Source organism: Eremothecium cymbalariae, chromosome 6, assembly GCF_000235365.1.
Source record: "Eremothecium cymbalariae DBVPG#7215 chromosome 6, complete sequence".
Taxonomy (NCBI): Eukaryota; Fungi; Ascomycota; class Saccharomycetes; order Saccharomycetales; family Saccharomycetaceae; genus Eremothecium; species Eremothecium cymbalariae.
In genome coordinates, this window is record NC_016454.1 from 231902 (window position 1) to 248704 (window position 16803).

The window sequence follows — 16803 nt, forward strand, 5'->3', positions numbered from 1 at the left end:
ATGTTGCCCGAGTAAAGCAGCTGTCAATTATCTTATTTTCAATAATGCATCGCCATGCAGTGCGATTGAATTGTTTAAGGCGCGATTTTTTGTACTGCATAGACTTAGGTTATTTGATTTACAGTCACTAGGGTAGTTTATAGGTTTGGGTTCACTCTAGGCAAGCCTGATGAGGTCCGCTAAGCTCCGTCTGTAGGAACTGGTGTAGCTTGTCGATTTGTAATAAATAAAACTTAGAATTCCGAAAAAGATTTGGAAAGACCTCAGACGAGGAGGAGGAGAAGGGATGGGTTTAATGTACGAAGTTATTCTTTCCTATATGGAAGGGAGGCGGTCTACACCTACATCTATAACACACGGCTTAGAGTAAACATCTATTGCGGTGTTACACGCCTTATCGTCTCAATTGGTTATCATAGAATATAAAACGGCAGGAACTGACCTAAACTATAGAAAGCACACATCTTCTTATAGTTAGATGCAAGCGGTGCCTTCACAAGCACCGCTAGATAAAACGGTGCTCATTGGCCCCCTGGACTATTTTTTTGTCTTCCACAGCAAAAATATCGAACGTTTAATACGTATGTGTGTATCTTTCCGTTCGCAAATATTCAACATTTAGGCAAGTGCTGTGTGCAACTAAAATGAAAACCGCTACCAGCCCCCCGCCCCCTACCACCTTCGTAATCGGGGCTGTACTTCGCTATATCCTAAACCCGTCATGGCCTACTCCAAACGTAATAACGATTGGTATACTTTAGACATATTAATCAGGTCCTGTATGTCTGAAATATTTTCTATGTACGCCTTAAATTCCAGATCCTCAATTTGGCAGACCTTTTCATTGAAAACACGCCTGCATTTCTCTATCAGTTCAATATGATATTTGAACACATCATCTCGCAATAACTTCACAACCTGCGCTAACGAATTTTCATGGTAACCAAGTAACCTAGATGTTTCTCTATTCAGCATCGACTTCTGGTCTAAAACGGCCCTTAGCCTTTTGTTCTGCTCCCAAACATATTCCAAGTTAATGCCTTCTTCTCCATTCCCTTCGCACTCGATCCCCCGTCGTTTTAGAAAAATATCAAAAACACGCACATCCTTAGCATAGTCTTTTGGAGAAACGCTCTGATGCATCCTATTCGCCAAAACATCGATCTCTCTGAGTAACTTATTCCGTTCTTGCTTGTTCTTGTTCAACAGCTCCGACAGGTTTTGAACCAGATCATACAGATTCTTTAGATTTTCCGTCTGAGGGTTCATAAACATAACATGAGGTTCTTGCTCCATTTCTGCCTTATTTTCATACAACCATAAACTCAATTCCCGCGCCCATATACCTACTGGAACATATATCCTTCCATTTGACGACCATTTCTTTAATCAACGCTCAATTTGAAATATTCTTTAAATATTGCCTAAATCACCTTCGTTAATAATGATCTTTAACTGCCCTTAATCGAGGTGGCGTCTGATTTACAACATGGGCGGCTAACACGTTCAAAACGGAGTTGTTTCCAAACTTCAAACCACTACTTGTTTATTTTACGTGTTTATCAGCTGGGTTAAGGACTTTATAACACATAAGGATGGCACCCTATCCTTCTATTTTGCTTCAGTACGAGGATGGTAATCGTAATGGTCAATCAGGAATTTCTATTGCGTGGTTGTTGTCGAATTTTGGATCTTCAGCTGCAACAGTAACGTCAGTCGCGTCGAATGGTGGTCTAACCGGGTCTAAATGTAAGAAAAAAGATATTATCAATTTATCGATTCCAGATACCTGTCAGGTTATCTCGAAGACTGGGGTCGAGATGCCTTTGCGGTTCAGTTCGAATTTGCTTTATGGGGTTACGGTGTGTTATTCTAAGAAGACAGATTTCATTCTTTCCGATGTGGTGCAAATCAAGGGTCAGTTGCAAAGAAAGTTATTTGGTTTGGAATCACAGTTGAGGCAGAACCGGGGTGTTGCAATGGAGGGGAGGCAGAAGGAGGTTGTTGGAGCGCAGGAGTTTTTGAATGATGATCCGTTGTTTGATATTGGACAATGGTGTAATTTAAGGTTTGATGTTGGAAACGACAACGGGGAGAGACAGAAGAAGGAGATTAAACAACAGGACTTTTTACAGGAGGTTAATAATAACGACGAGTCGTTTTTGGACAATAGATCAGTTGCTGGGGGTGGCAGGATGAGAACGATGGATGACGATTTGGGGTCGATTGATATGGACTTGAACTTCGATATTGACGATTTGGTAAGTGACGATGGTGGGCGTCAAGATGAGTTGGGGTCTGAGACAAGTGATGAAAATTCTAAATTCGAGTTAAATTTTAATGATCCATTTAGCAATGAGCACGATAAGCTTCCAGATGTGATGGAGGGGTCCTTGTTACAGGAGGAGAACAATGAAACAACTTCTTCAGTAAAGAGGCCATTTGGAGAGGGGGAAGACATGGACAGTGAGGATGGTGATGCCGCTAATAATACTACATCCGAGTCAAACCCAAAAAGGAAGATGGCGAAGCACAATGCTGTTGTTTTTGGAAGGATAGTACATGATGAGAAGATAGGTCTATTAACCGACACGCTAAGGGCGAATCATAAAGACTACGTTGAACTAATGGAAGTACAAAATAGTAAAACAGGTGGAGCTGGCACTAAAAATGACACTATGACATGGAAAGATCTCTTATTTCTTAACAGTCAACCAGCTTTTTTACAAAAAGCGTATCAAAACTTGCTGGATCCAGATCACGAGGAAAGCGGCACTCTATACTTTGAAAGAGGTAGATCATTAGCCCATGTTTACTCTTCTCTCTCTTCCTCGAGATCCAGCAGTGTTATGAGTACTGAGCAAGGTAGAAGAATGGCTCCTAATCTGGAAACTACAAGAAGATCTAGCCAAAGCGATGCTCACGCTAACTTTTTACCTGTGTTCTTAGAAGATGAACCATTTCCGGAAGACTACAACTTTGGAGGTGATGACGAAGGTTTTCAAAACGAAAACTTCATGAACACTAATTTATTGCCCTCCAGCATTGGACGTATTTCAAGCAGATATAGTACAGCAGATTCAGGTGAGCAGGTAGAAATATTACGTAATGCGGTGAACATCCAAGGGAGGTCCATGACTACCAAAAGAACCGGCACCGATTCATCACAGCACAGTGACAGCTCATATCAACAAGCTGTTTCTTTGGGTTCAGACATATCCAAAGGACAGCCCATAGTCCTGGACGAACAAAATAGAAAGTTCTATGCTTATATCAAAGAAAGAGCGGACTTTGTTGGAAAGACAACCAGATCACATCCACCATTTCACAAAAAATTGTTATTTGAGGACTTAATTCCAAGCAAAATATCCCAACAAGAAGCAGATAATCCTCATGAGTTTAAACCAGTTAGCAAACGAATTGCAGCGACAGCGTTTTTGTCACTATTAAATCTAGCTTCAAAGGAACTAATTCAATTAGAGACTTTTGAATTGGAAAACAAATGTGAAGTTATGAAAGGAGATGATGTTATAATATATTGCTAGAAGGAAGGAAAGGCTTGGTTATTTCGATGTTTTTTGTTTTTGTTTTTATTTTTGCAATGTTGTATTTTTTACAGCATAATCGCTAGTGTTTCTGTTATAAATTTCTAATATCTAATTCGCTTTCCCAACGTTATAATATTTTTTTTCGCTTTTCTGTCGTTAGACATCGTTTTAAAAGTGGACTTTCCCTTTCTAGATCCAAAATCTATTCTAAGTACATAAATTTAATTATTTGGCATTTTTATAAAACATGAATAACTTAAAAAGGAACAGGACATTTAGCAAGGTAGCACATTTATCAAGGTAGAACATTTATCCACAATTTAACACTTTCTGTCTTATTCTGCTTGGAATCCTGCATGGAGAAATCTAGACAATTCACACCCTCAGATAATCTAACATCATACCTTGGCCGCAGTTCATTATCCTCTATATTCATTGTGGGGGTTGCACTAACTTTCTCCTTGTTAACAAAGAATACAGCTGGGGAAGTTTCAGAGATCTTTGAGCATAGGCGTACTTTGAACGTGATAGCTGTTTGAATAGGTGGGAGGGTTAAAACAAATTTATTATTAGCATCGTTTAAAGTCTTGCCATCGAAATAAAATTCAACCCAGTTTTGGTTTAGCGATGGTAGCGTTCCTTGCAATGGACGAGTTGCTTGTTCATATATAGCATTAGACGAGGAAAGTTCGATACTGTCAATCAATATGTATGACTCGGAGCTTTGTTGTGTGACAGGTGCACTTTCATTGGTGGCGGTGATGGCCGTGGCGGTGGTTGTAGTAGGAGCACTAGCAGCACTAGCAAGCGATTTTAATATATTAAATTTTACTATATCTGGCTGTTCTGACTCCTCTGATTTGAAGCTCTTCCCCTTATCTTCTGACTTACTAGGACCCAGCAAATAGTCGCTGGGTAGGAGACTCCGATTATAGCCATTTCCCAACCCTTCATAGTGATTAAAATCATAATCATCATTGTTGTCGTCATCACTGCCATTTTCATCTTCATGCTCTGTATTAGCCAAATATTGTTCATATTCCACCTTATCATAGTCCAATTGGATTTCCCCACGTTCACTGCTGTCCTTTAATTCAGGGAAGAAACTTTCAGACATCAATTTGTGAAATATATTTAGCAATTTTTCAGCATCCTGATATATAAGGGTATCAGGTTCATTGAAAACTTGCGCATTCTGGAAAAGCAAATCAATATCCGCATAAAAATCATATATCTTGGAATAGTAACTCATCTGCAAGTTGTTCTTTATCATAGTTAAAGATATCGGTTTGTGTATAACTTCATAATAATCCGGAAACTCATCCTGATTCACCAATTCCATAAATGGATGGCATAACTTTATCTTGTGATCCGTGTTCTCCGTAGGATATCCCATCACCTGAGCGACCGACTTCTCAGTCGCCTCCAACACCTGTTCTAGTAACCTCAACAAGCGTTCCTTGATTTGATCATTGATCAAGTAATTCCTTGTAATATTTTTGGCCTTTAAAACCTCACTTTTCACATAATTAACTGCTTGCATAGAATTTTTTACAATAAGCGAATCAGTATCGTTATACGCATAACAATTCTTCCTGATCAACTCCACATCCAACAAAAATTGCTTCTCACCATCCTTATACTCATAGTCACGATTCTTAATCTCATTGATAGAAATCGGCTGCTCGATTTTATAAAAATATCCAGGGTGAAACTTCCGGCTCGGTAACTTGATAAAATCTTTGAATATTGGCTTATAAGCCTCCACCAAATCGTCCAAAGTATACGTAATATACAAATTCAACTTCGGAATAGACCAGTCCTCATCCTTAAACAACTCCTCCTCCGGATTTAACGGATTCCTATTATCAACGGTTGGAAGTGGTTCCTGTGCTCTCGGCTGTTTCCCTGACACATATCTTCTTTGAATTGGAACTTGCTCCACAGCAGTGTCCGCTGACTCGGAAACTTTTCTCTTCCTCGGAGGCATTTATTACTAAATCCTAACCACAGCCTAATCTCTGATATAACCCTCTTATCCGTTCCTGATGCTTGAACTTTCCATCCAATCCATGCATTCATTTTACTAAAATGTTCAAATTTAGTTTAAACTCTTCTAAATTCCAACTAGCAACGTATACAGTGACATCGCTTTCAGGCTGCTTCCAACCTCAATGAACGATATATTATATGTATTTCGCTATTATATACTTTGAATGATGTTATAGGGTGACGACTAGGGGACCATTAGTATTGACCTTCAACTGTGTTTCCAACCCGTGGAATAAATCTTGATGCAATTGGCCGACCTTCGAGCGTACCTCCTTTGGAATGCGGATAGAATCCATAGTGACAAAATTGCTGCGCGAAGGGTCTTCAGACTCCAGATCTTCCAAGTCATGGCTCTGAACTACTATTCCACTGTTGCTCATCATACTAATATCAATTAATTTATCGTTTGTGTTATTTACAATCACGGTGAGCTCCCGCTCCCTTTGCAACAATTTTTGTTGTAGTTCTTGTTCAAGGACATGGTGGTCCTCATTGGTACTACCTTGGGAACCATAACCTAGCTGGTTATCTAAGAGAGGATCCTGTTCTCCATCACCATCGTCTGAACAGCAGCTGAATATAATGCCCATAGAAGAACGTCTAACTAGTTATACGGCTGTGGGACTGGCCTCGTGAGTTCTCGGAGCAGTAGTTCAGTCTAACCCGCTTAAAGGTTTAGAGGACCTCTTTTCTTCCAGCGGGACCATTTTGTGGTAAGCCAGGGTAACCATTTCACGTGATAGTCATGTGAATATCACGTGAAATGTATTGCATATTGTGATCACGTGATGAGGTTCTGGCAAGGGCAGTCCCGCTCTCATACAGCCTTTGGGATATAACAAAAGGCAGTAGCCCGATGGGATATTGTCGAGCATAACCATACCACTTCCAGCATGAGGAGCGCCAGCTGAATCGGTTCGCCTCTTGGGTTGTTGAGTTGTGTTTCCCCACTGCAATGTTGCAGTGTGCTTGCAAGCTCACTGAAAATTTTTATAATATATATATATATATATGTAATAAAAGAAAATGTACTAAAAGCATCACCTCAACAAATGATCATCGTGGGAATAAATTCCGTGAAGGTTAGTAATTTTCGGGACGGGCGTATACTGTTGTGTTAGTATTTGCACTATGGGCTTGCGTCGTCAATATGATGTAGTGAAATCAGTGAGATATTTGCATAGTAGTGGGGTTAGGCAGGACATTATATCATGGTTAACAAGAAAGAAACAGCCACCTAAGGAGGAGGTCAAGGATGTCAAGGAAGTTATGAATAGTATAGAGTCAGGCTCTACTCCTAGTATTTCTGAACCGTCGGGCAGCGCGAGGTTATCTCTTACAAATGATGATTTTATTGGGGTAGATGTGAATGAGTTGGAAAGAAAAGAACGCGAAGAGATGCTGAAGAGTACGCCATTTAATCAATGGTTGCGTTCCCGTAAAGTTTCATCCGAGCAAGAACTTTACCAGATAGCGCTTGATGCTTATAAAGTTGCGTTTGAGGCTTCTCCTAATGATAGAGAGGCTTTGGATAGGCCGTTTCCTGATTTAGTAAGCAAGTTTAAATTTTCCAAGTATCTTCAATCGAAAACAGGTTATATGCTTCCTGATTATAAACTGACTACGTTATCGACACCTTTGAAACTTGTCGAATGGTATGAAGTGGAGGTATTGACTGGGAAACGGTTGAAGTTCAATGAGGCTGAACCAAATGCAATTGATCTGTCTAATGTGGAGTTACCTGCAAACGTGTATGTCGATCAGTCTGCTACTGTGAAGGATCGGAAGCGCACCTTCAACAAGATATTGCGTGAAGTTGAAGCTTTGGAGTCAGGTAGGCTTCAACAAGCAATTGAAAAGGCAAAGAACGATTGAGGTGGGCAGTTTTTATGTTGTTGCACAATATATTAATACGTTTTAAAGCTGTCCTCATGGTCTTGACATTTGCGGACTGTAACATACCACACGTCACTGACTATTATTGTACATCATCACCAATGAAACTGTAGAATGGCAGAACGAAGCCTACATGTAAATAGCAATACCAAAAGATAACTTATGAGGTGGTTCAACATCCCATTGACCTTACTTAATCTACTACCTAGCAAACTAGCATATGGACGTTGTTATGATGGATATAAGAGGTCATGTGACATTTTAATGATGTTACCTCGTTACTCTCTCTCTTCCTTGGCGGCAAAATCCAGTATAAAACTAAGAGTTAGTTGAACTTTGTGATACTATCAATCAAATATATGAATCAAACTACTACACTAAAGTATGATTCAGGGTTTATACCGCTTATTCTTCATTAATGTTTGTATGTCGTTGGGCTTGGGCAGGTGTCAACTGCAATATAGCCTTAGCAACTGTCCCTCCATTCAGAATGAGTTGCTTGCATTGAACATCAGTCTGGGAAACTGTTCTGAAGATCTTACCGATTGTTTGATGAATGAATTTTCTGCATCGAACGCACTATGTGCTACTTGTATCATTGTTTCAAATGATCTTCAAAGGGAATCGATTTGTGAGTGTCTTCAATGCTTAATCAACACTTTAGCGACTAAATGCAGCAAGGCTCACTGCGCTGGTTCCAGAACAACAGGACTGGTGTACAAATTAAGCCAGAAATTTGATAATTCTCTTCCAAAGGCTTTGCCTTTGGTTAGCGAGCCTGTCCACGAGCTTCAATATGTTGCAGATTCAAACAATGTTATTCGTCGTGGGATATTTACTGGAGAGCGGTATAGCTTAATTAATGCACTATTAGAAGCTCTTGGTCACAAAGTTGTTAATAAAGAGGAAGGGATGTGGTACTTTGAACTCGATTCATTACCAAATGTGGAGTCTATTAAGGCTCCTTCCGACAAAACTTACACTAATACAGTAACTACGGGCAAGGTGACTGAAAGCCACACCCTCTCAATGCACAATAGTGAATCGGTATTCAATATCGTTAACAAAGCTTCAAGTCCTATATTTACTGCCTCCCTATCTATAGAATCCTCACACAAGCAATCCAAGCCTCAGTTAACTTCCAGTGTAATTGATCTAACTTACGCACCAATCGAAGTGGTAAATGCGGCCACGACCAATATGGTGGGGACACGGTATGCTCCGTACGTCACTGGGCCTACCAAAATCGCTCCCGATGAGAGCACAAGGTTTGCCATGCGCACCAAGGCATATCCTTCAGAGGCTACAAAGATACCCTTCTTATCAAGTTCCACTACTTCCAGCGAATCTAAAGCATTCATCATCTCGATTGCTGCTGCTACATTTGCTACATTTAGCATTTTCGCCATTTCCGATATATCAACAACTGTCGATAGTTTAAAACAAGAGGGCTTTGAACCATGTTTGGAAGTCGATGCCATTTTTCATCCCGCATCATATAACGACGAATCTGATATCAACGAATTTACCGACAGTGAGGTAGACAATGAAGTAATGCGTACACTACCTGTCCCTGTTCCTCATTCGACACATTCGTTTACAGAAATCGCTGACACTATCCATAAAATGAATTTTACCTAAAATTAAGTAGCTCTTTTATTTGTTATGTCTTGAATAATTCCTTTAAAGAAAACTCCCGCGCTGAAAGTTCTCACGCTTCCATGTATCTGTTTAATTCATAGACAAGAGAACCATTACGAATGTATACGATAACCTCTAGATGGCGCTCGAACTAACAGGGAAACTGTATAGTTTAATTACTTCGGAAAATCAGCAAGATGTTAGACTTCTTGTATATCCTGATCAGCCTGACTATCCTCCTATTACCGTTATTCCAAGTGATTATTATGTTGAAATTATATGCTTCAAGAGTACATACCGTCAAATTTTTGAGGAATGCCACCAAGAGTTCACTAAGTATCTTGATGAAGGTTTGGATTCGGTAATAGATCCATACTTAATTACAATAGGACTGCTGTTCACCTCATTTGAAAACCGTTCAATATTGAACTTGCACGAATCGTTGTTCTCCAACGCTTTAAATTCGGAGAATCCTTGTCAAAAGTTACAACGGGAAATCAAGATTATAGAGACAATACTTAGCTGTAATATCAACAGCTTAAATAAGTCATCCTCCTTGTGGCTATGGTACCGGAAGCTTATAGTGTTGAAAAGGGAACGCTTCCGTGATGCTTCACTACGGGTTGTTGAAGTTTGCACAAGGTCCGCCGCTTTGCATAGTGCAAATTACTATTGCTGGAACTTTTTGCGTTGGTACTATGACATTTCATTAACTGATCTGGAGGAGAGAAAGTCATTGAGAAGTAGTATTAGTGGGTTTGCCTTTTCCCACTTGACGGATGCATCAGCGTGGGATGCCCTTGCCCATGTATACAGTTTTTCGGGGGACTATAACAGATCTGACTATGAAAGACTAGTCAGGCGTTTCAATATGACCACTGTTATAGATTGGGGCAGCGAAAAAGGAGCTTGCGATTTAGAAGATGAATTGACCAGTCTCATATATAAACTAATAGATTTCATCGATATGTTTGAAGTATGTGAGTGGGCGCCATTTCGTTGTCTGCATATTTTGGTCAGTCTACAGCCAATAGAAAAATTAAAACCAGGAATCTTTTCTCATTGGATTGAAAAGGTAAGCCAGCCTAAAGATATCAAACTCCTTCGTGGAAACCCTGTACTGCTGGAGGGATATGATGATACTGATATTCTGAGGACAACCAAGTACAAAAATTTAGCACTAAAGTATAGACTTCTGGATAAAATATTTGATTTAAATAATTAAATGGTATTAACACTATGTAGTAATCTAAAATGTTTATATTTCGAATGTTAAACACGAATTGATTTTCATAGTAGTAAATCCAGACACAATATCGGTGTTGTAGTTAACACCAATGCATGCAAAGAGAACAGTTAAAAGACAAAGAATCTCCAAACGGTGAAACAGCTAAAATATTGTGGTATAGTATTAGAGCCTGGAGAAAATTATTCTTAATTACATCATTCCCTTTGTTGTAACTCATGTTTTTCATATGCCGGGATACCGAACTTTTCAGTAAAGAACTGGCCTGGTAAAATCGGTGCAATTTCCAGGATTGCTCTGATCTGAGCTTCGTGGTCATCGCCTAAGGGGATATTCTTGTATATATAGTACTCCAAATCTTCACCCAATGTAGAAGGTCTAAATAACTTTGGATGGAACTCAACTCCATCCTCGGCTCTCTTTTTAGCCAAGGCCCTTTGGTAATCTTCAATTTTAAACTTTTCTTCGGTAGCAACCTTATGGTCACGAACGGCAAGTGCATCAGTGACCTTCTTCCACAGCTTTCTGGATTCAAACTCACCTTGTTCTTCCAAGGGTCGAACCTTTGGTTTAAGTGAATTCCCTAAGCGGACATCAAATAACACTTTGGGGGTAGCATTTTTAGTCCTTAAATCTTTAATATACATGACATCATTCCACTTCCCAGTAATCTCATAAAAAGAATTGTCATTATAGTCTTTAACAACACCTTCAATAGCATCGTACGTACCAGATATAAACCCCTTTGTTTTAAACTCAATATCAACGTGATAGTTGGGACCTTTGATTATCATATGATCACCAAGCTCTAGCCTCATTTTCCCAAATAAGATGCCGCGAGCATACATATTAGGTTGAGTCAGGGTATACTTCTCAGGCTTACCTGTGGCTGGGTCAATAATATCTAAAAACTGGAGAACAGATAACCCCTCCATCATAGCAGCCGTGGAATTGCCCAAGAACCTTGACCTTGGAATTGTAGTACCATCTACTCTGATATTTGACTCGGGAATCATGTAGAAATATAACGACTTAGGGGGGTGATGACTTGTCTGTTCTGCTACGTAGAACGCCTGCTGCTTATTAGGCAAGTCCCAATAAGCAGTGAAGTACTCACCAAGCACCGGATTCAATGGTTTCTTCACAGCCTTAGGTGCTATGTGCCATCCTGCTAAGTACCACTTCACAATCTTAACGAACCTCTCCAACTCATCAGGCTCAGAATGAGCATCTATTATAATATCTGGGTACTGTAACTGATTTGTGATCCTTTCTAACATAGACTTCTTCTCAAGAATAAATGTCGGTAAAGTAATCCTAGTCAAGTCCGAACCTGGCTTCAATTGCGAAATAATACTCAAGATGATATTTTGTCCTGACTCATCATTCTCATCTATATCATCTGTGTCGAGCGACTGACCTTGAGAAGCGCATTTCCCCACCGAACAACTAGCACTCCCTACACTCCCAGTAACATCCCCCTCTGAGTCGGGAGCACCAGATGTACCAGACGTATGCACACTCAAACTCTTCAGTGCCTTGGATATAGCCATGCCTGCTTCTTTCTTTCCCTCTCTTACACTGCTTGCTATTCTCACCAATAGACACAATAATCAAACAAAAAATACCAGTCCCTTTAAGCTACAATATTATCCTGAATTCTCTTGATCAACCCTACCAATATTTATGTTGTCTAAATGATGTGCTGTTATTCTGCTACGAGCTTCACCGTGAGGGGATTCACTTGCCCACGAATTAAAATCGGCCTTTTTGAACTACCAACCAACAAACTCAGAAAGCTTTTAATACAACTATTTCTTACTGTTTCTACCTTAAGAACCAATTCTTATTTATCTAAAACTGTCGACAAAGAAATAAATTTCACTTTTAAGAAACCAAACTTGACTTTTCTTTATTCGAACCCAATATTATATAATGCTCTTTAGCTGCCAAGCTTCATTCCAGCAATTTTGCTAAACAAGAATATAAACCAGCGAGTTTAACATTATGCTACGGAATAATGAATACAGCTTTTACACGCTATTCGTATGGATGCAGTTATAGTTTCGTCCTTTGTCCTTTATATAACAATCCATTTTGGGAAGACAATCGATAATGCGCCTTTATACGTCTTATCGTATTGTTCACGTGACTGAAAATCCACGAGTATAAATTCGCCTGAAAAATGCTGGCGAGCAGTTGAAAGTTTTGGGTTGCGTAGTGTAGAGGTTATCACTGTGGATTCTGAAGAGTTGTAACTCGTCTCTGCACTGCTTCTTCTGGGGCAGTTCCGGATTAGGAACATTCCACTAACCTCGGTTCGAATCCGAGCGCGACCAGGTTTAATTTTTCAGATCTTTGGGCAGCGCGTACACGCAGGGTCTTATTACGTAACATTAGTGATCATAGGTGTGGCTTTTTATTTATTTAGTTTGAGGTCTGAGACGACATATGACAGGATAATAAGAGTGGGAGCTACCAAAGTCACTCTTGGGGATGGTAGCGGTGGTCTAGATTGTGTAATGTAAGTTTTGGACAGGTTTATGAACATGCTAAAGGTTACACAGAAAATAATAATAGAATAGAAAAGTGACTAGTGCAAAGTTACGTAACAGTTGGGATTCCGGCAAGAAATGGGTTAAGAGGAAAGAACAGGGAGATGATTTGTTTGGTTGGTATATCGTGTGCAAATAAGATGAAGGTGTTGATGGGCAGACGCCCATCAACACCTTCATCTTGAGCGTATATACAGACATAACTCTCTTTCTCTCCACGTCTAGTCCCTCCTGCCTGTTAGTGGTGATCAATCGTACTTTTTGGTTTGGTAATTTGACTTTTATATTTGATCGTTGTCTTTTTTCTCAAGGCTCCGAAAAACTTAGCAAATTCAATTCTTGCAAGACTTTTTGCTCACTTTGAATTTTCAAGATCTGTGTGTCTTCTAGCTTGTCGCCAACTGCTTGTCTTTGCTTTAAGGACTCAATGGCTCTTAATTTCTTCAAAAGAGAGCGGATTTTCTTTTCCTCGGGGGAAGTCTCTTTGTTTGGCTTAGGCATTTCCTTTGGCTCGGGAGTAGTTGCGATGCTGCTTGGGTTATCATCGGAGTCAGCGTTGGTGGGAGCGGCTTTTCTGGAATGACCATGCTCTCTCTTTTTGCGATTTTTGGCTTGAGATTTGGATTCCTTAGGAGCCATGCCCGGGACAAGACCCTTTGAAGCCTTAGGGGTCATACCAGGTACAGCAGGTTTGACGGCGGCACCGGGAACCGAGGACCCTGTAGCAGCAGCTCTTCTTGCGTGAGGTGGTTTGTACGCACCTACTGGTTTGGAGACGCTGCTGGTGCCGTTATTTTTCTTTGGGTTCTTTTCATTATAGGCAGTAACACTTGGGTGAATTTCAACCTGGGAAGGATTTAAGACAGGATCCTTTAAGGCTGGGGAATCCTGAAGTTTCTTTGAATCCCAATTTACAATGACATGAGAACCTGGTTGCTTAACTTTGTAGATACAAGGATACCTCCAGGAAGCTTCAAGCAACCCAGCGTACTCGTTGACAAAGCACAATTTGCCACTGACGTGCCAAACTTTCAAACCGTTATCCACTCTCAGCCTAGGCGAAGTTGTTGCAGTGAGAATGAATTCGCCACCTGGAGACCATGTACAAGTAGAGGTGTTGGCTGCGTCGAACTTGGTGATGCATTTAAATTTATCGTGACGATCCAAGATTTCGACGGCGCCTTGCAAGTTCCCAAAACCTGCAATTAAGATATATCTGCCGCTAGGGGAATAAATCATGGTATTTTTACGCTGCTCAGTCAGCGAATGAACAGCATTGCCTCTAATGTCAAAGAAAGTAATGGTGGCGGGCATAAAGCCATAGATGACACCAAACTGTCTTGAGGTCGGTGACCAGGTGAAGTCGTGAATAGGACCCTCCTTGCCTAAAGGAACTCTGACGGATTCGCCACCTAACGATCCGTTGACACCCTGGAATGAAAGCAGGTACAAAGTGTTTTCTCCGTAGTAGGATTGGTTCGAAGCATCAAAGTCTGTGATAGCCAAACACAGTACCGCGTTTCCAAGAGCATTCCATTTCAACTGGCACGAATCTGCCTTGAAGAAGATCTTGGACACTATTTTCTTTTGTATAGTCCCTTCAGTGATAGGATAGATGGTCAATTGGGCAGGCTTGCCCCCCTTTTCTGGAGAGAACGTACAGATCGTTGGGTGTTCTGCAGGTGAGATCAAATACCTCGACACCTGCCCATCAGGGACTAGTTTTGCGTAAGGCCTATCAAAATTAAACTTCGGCGCTGCGTGATCCAGCTTAGAAATACGCAATTCCTTCCCAAACCTCCTCACTGCATAGTTGTCCAACTTCGAAAATTGCAGTGCCCAAGCATTCTGCGTCCGCGCTTGGTACTGATACTTCACTTCCTCAGCAGAAGGCTCCTCTTCGTTCAAATACCAAATCTTCACATTTTCATGCGTCTCATTATCAATATGAGGCCGCTCCCATGTAGATAAATACGACCCACCCGGAGAAAACTCAAGATCATATACATCTTTCAGCTTCAATTCCAACAACACGTCCTGAAAGTCACCGTTTTTGAACACCTGCACTCTACTTTCAGTAGATATCGCTATAAACCTACCACATGGAGATAATTTAGATGTAATAAAGTTAGGACTCTCACACAAATCTAACTTACGGAACGATGGGTAACCCTCAAATATCTCGCTTTCTACAGGAGTCTTTGCAAACAATTGAAACGACATCACGGTACCTATGCACCTTAAAACTGACTCTAATTGCGCTCCTAAATCCCACTTGATCAACTAGAAAACTCAGAATTAGAACTAAAACCTCCACAATAATCCACTGTGTGATTCCAAAACTTTCGTCAAACGCCTGTGAAGGCGAATAAATATTTTATATGGACCAAAAACCAATGCCAATTTTCAGCGATTTCCCCTCGTTTCTTTTTCTCAATGACATTCGTCGCACGTGACAATTTTGATCAGATTTTAGAAGAGCGTCGTTTGCCAAAAATCGGTTCTGGGCTTTTGACGGTGATCCTCCAGAGGAGGATGGTCGAACGAAACACGGATGGCTGTTCATTAGGGTAAAGAAGACGTGTGTGAGTGGGGAAGGTGTCTAGGAGGGTGCGGGTTAGTGTGGAGTAGGTGTATGGCAAAGTTTAGTGTGCGTGAGGAGTGAAGTCACACATGAAGAGAGGGAGATGATGATAACTCAAACCCACACACCATCTGGTGATATAGTTCTGCGGATTATTGAAGGGTTATTTAAGTTTGAATGATTTGGCATCCGAAAAGATGGCGAGAGGATAGTAACAAATGGGTAAGTTTACAAGTCAGTGGTATATAGGATGCTGGGATGTATGGTGCGTAAGCGAGTGAGCATTTGGCTTCGTCAACGGTGTTATTTGTCGGGTGCTACTGTTTTGTGTCGAAGACGAGAGGTGGGGAAGGGTGATGTCGAAGGAAAGCATGCCAATATGGGTGATATGGTGAGGTATCTGCAGGGGCGTGTGCCTCTGTTGTTGCAAGATTGTATTGGGGATTGCCGGTTAGCTGAGGATGTGAGTTTGAGGGTGTTGCCTTTGTCGCGGCCTTATATTCCGAAATTCCATGGGCGGAACCATTATAAGACAGCATGGAAGGGGATTCAAGTGATTATGAACACGTTTGTGGTGCGGCAGCCTTGTTTAATTCAGGTTAGGAGGCTGGAGGTAGATGAGGTGGGACAGAAGATAAGGATATGGTGGGATACAGTAGAAAGAACAGCGTCGGAAGTGTCACGTGGAGAGAGTTCGACGGTGGACACCTCTGGTGAGGGCTGGCAAGGTAGTAGTAATGAGGAATTGTGGCGCAAGATTGGACAGCGGCCAGATGAGAAGTGGATACGGAACTTGATAAGAGATACAAAAGTTAAGTCGCGCGTTGTGAGTGGGTTGTTTGAGTTCGAGCTAGATGTGAATAATGAGAAGATCAAGCGCCATACGATTGACAATGTAGAGATGCTTGACGATGGAGAAAAGAAAATGGCTGCAAAACACGATTCCAGCCTATGTGCAGCTTAACAATTTCGATATAGCTTTGGATCTGTGAATAAAGAAAGGGCTGTTATTCGGGTTGTGCAGCTGGATTGCAAATTCGGTTAAACATATATACATATACACAAGAAAAAAGACAAATAGTAATCCACTGTTCAAATAATATAAAACACCCCCCCTCCCCTTTAATCTAGAAAGAGAGAGCCTTTTTATAGTTAAGCCTTATATATGACCTATATATTTCTATGTAGTAAGTGGGCTTTTTTAACTGTAAAAAATTTATAAATTATTAGTTAACATTAAAGCGGTTAGCCAACTGTCGTTTGATTGTCCCTATTAATAAA

The 16803-nt window shown here is 40.7% G+C and overlaps 10 protein-coding genes and 1 non-coding gene across 11 annotated transcripts; 6 read left to right on the forward strand and 5 right to left on the reverse strand.

The window, feature by feature from the left end:
• Positions 1-726: 726 nt before the first annotated feature.
• Positions 727-1296, reverse strand: FAR7 (Far7p; the record flags this gene model as incomplete). The annotated part of the gene is made up of 1 exon (XM_003647286.1): positions 727-1296. The coding sequence occupies one exon, from the start codon at positions 1294-1296 to the stop codon at positions 727-729; it is 570 nt and encodes a 189-aa protein (XP_003647334.1).
• Positions 1297-1595: 299 nt separating this feature from the next.
• REC8 (Rec8p) lies at positions 1596-3545 on the forward strand (the record flags this gene model as incomplete). The annotated part of the gene is made up of 1 exon (XM_003647287.1): positions 1596-3545. One exon carries the CDS (start codon positions 1596-1598, stop codon positions 3543-3545), a length of 1950 nt encoding a protein of 649 aa, XP_003647335.1.
• Positions 3546-3843: 298 nt separating this feature from the next.
• Positions 3844-5538, reverse strand: RSC4 (Rsc4p; the record flags this gene model as incomplete). The annotated part of the gene is made up of 1 exon (XM_003647288.1): positions 3844-5538. One exon carries the CDS (start codon positions 5536-5538, stop codon positions 3844-3846), a length of 1695 nt encoding a protein of 564 aa, XP_003647336.1.
• Positions 5539-5770: 232 nt separating this feature from the next.
• Positions 5771-6190, reverse strand: MEH1 (Meh1p; the record flags this gene model as incomplete). The annotated part of the gene is made up of 1 exon (XM_003647289.1): positions 5771-6190. The coding sequence occupies one exon, from the start codon at positions 6188-6190 to the stop codon at positions 5771-5773; it is 420 nt and encodes a 139-aa protein (XP_003647337.1).
• Positions 6191-6731: 541 nt separating this feature from the next.
• On the forward strand, positions 6732-7475 carry MRPL13 (mitochondrial 54S ribosomal protein mL50 MRPL13; the record flags this gene model as incomplete). The annotated part of the gene is made up of 1 exon (XM_003647290.1): positions 6732-7475. The coding sequence occupies one exon, from the start codon at positions 6732-6734 to the stop codon at positions 7473-7475; it is 744 nt and encodes a 247-aa protein (XP_003647338.1).
• A 405-nt stretch (positions 7476-7880) lies between these two features.
• Positions 7881-9137, forward strand: Ecym_6130 (uncharacterized protein; the record flags this gene model as incomplete). Its single annotated transcript, XM_003647291.1, has 1 exon — positions 7881-9137. One exon carries the CDS (start codon positions 7881-7883, stop codon positions 9135-9137), a length of 1257 nt encoding a protein of 418 aa, XP_003647339.1.
• A 139-nt stretch (positions 9138-9276) lies between these two features.
• Positions 9277-10362, forward strand: ECM9 (Ecm9p; the record flags this gene model as incomplete). Its single annotated transcript, XM_003647292.1, has 1 exon — positions 9277-10362. One exon carries the CDS (start codon positions 9277-9279, stop codon positions 10360-10362), a length of 1086 nt encoding a protein of 361 aa, XP_003647340.1.
• Positions 10363-10580: 218 nt separating this feature from the next.
• On the reverse strand, positions 10581-11936 carry OSH6 (oxysterol-binding protein OSH6; the record flags this gene model as incomplete). Its single annotated transcript, XM_003647293.1, has 1 exon — positions 10581-11936. One exon carries the CDS (start codon positions 11934-11936, stop codon positions 10581-10583), a length of 1356 nt encoding a protein of 451 aa, XP_003647341.1.
• A 658-nt stretch (positions 11937-12594) lies between these two features.
• Ecym_6133 lies at positions 12595-12722 on the forward strand. The gene is made up of 2 exons: positions 12595-12631; positions 12688-12722. It is a non-coding gene; the product is annotated as a tRNA-Gln (tRNA).
• Positions 12723-13244: 522 nt separating this feature from the next.
• Positions 13245-15161, reverse strand: Ecym_6134 (translation initiation factor 2A; the record flags this gene model as incomplete). Its single annotated transcript, XM_003647294.1, has 1 exon — positions 13245-15161. One exon carries the CDS (start codon positions 15159-15161, stop codon positions 13245-13247), a length of 1917 nt encoding a protein of 638 aa, XP_003647342.1.
• A 611-nt stretch (positions 15162-15772) lies between these two features.
• Positions 15773-16486, forward strand: MCO32 (Mco32p; the record flags this gene model as incomplete). The annotated part of the gene is made up of 1 exon (XM_003647295.1): positions 15773-16486. The coding sequence occupies one exon, from the start codon at positions 15773-15775 to the stop codon at positions 16484-16486; it is 714 nt and encodes a 237-aa protein (XP_003647343.1).
• Between the last annotated feature and the right edge of the window lie 317 nt (positions 16487-16803).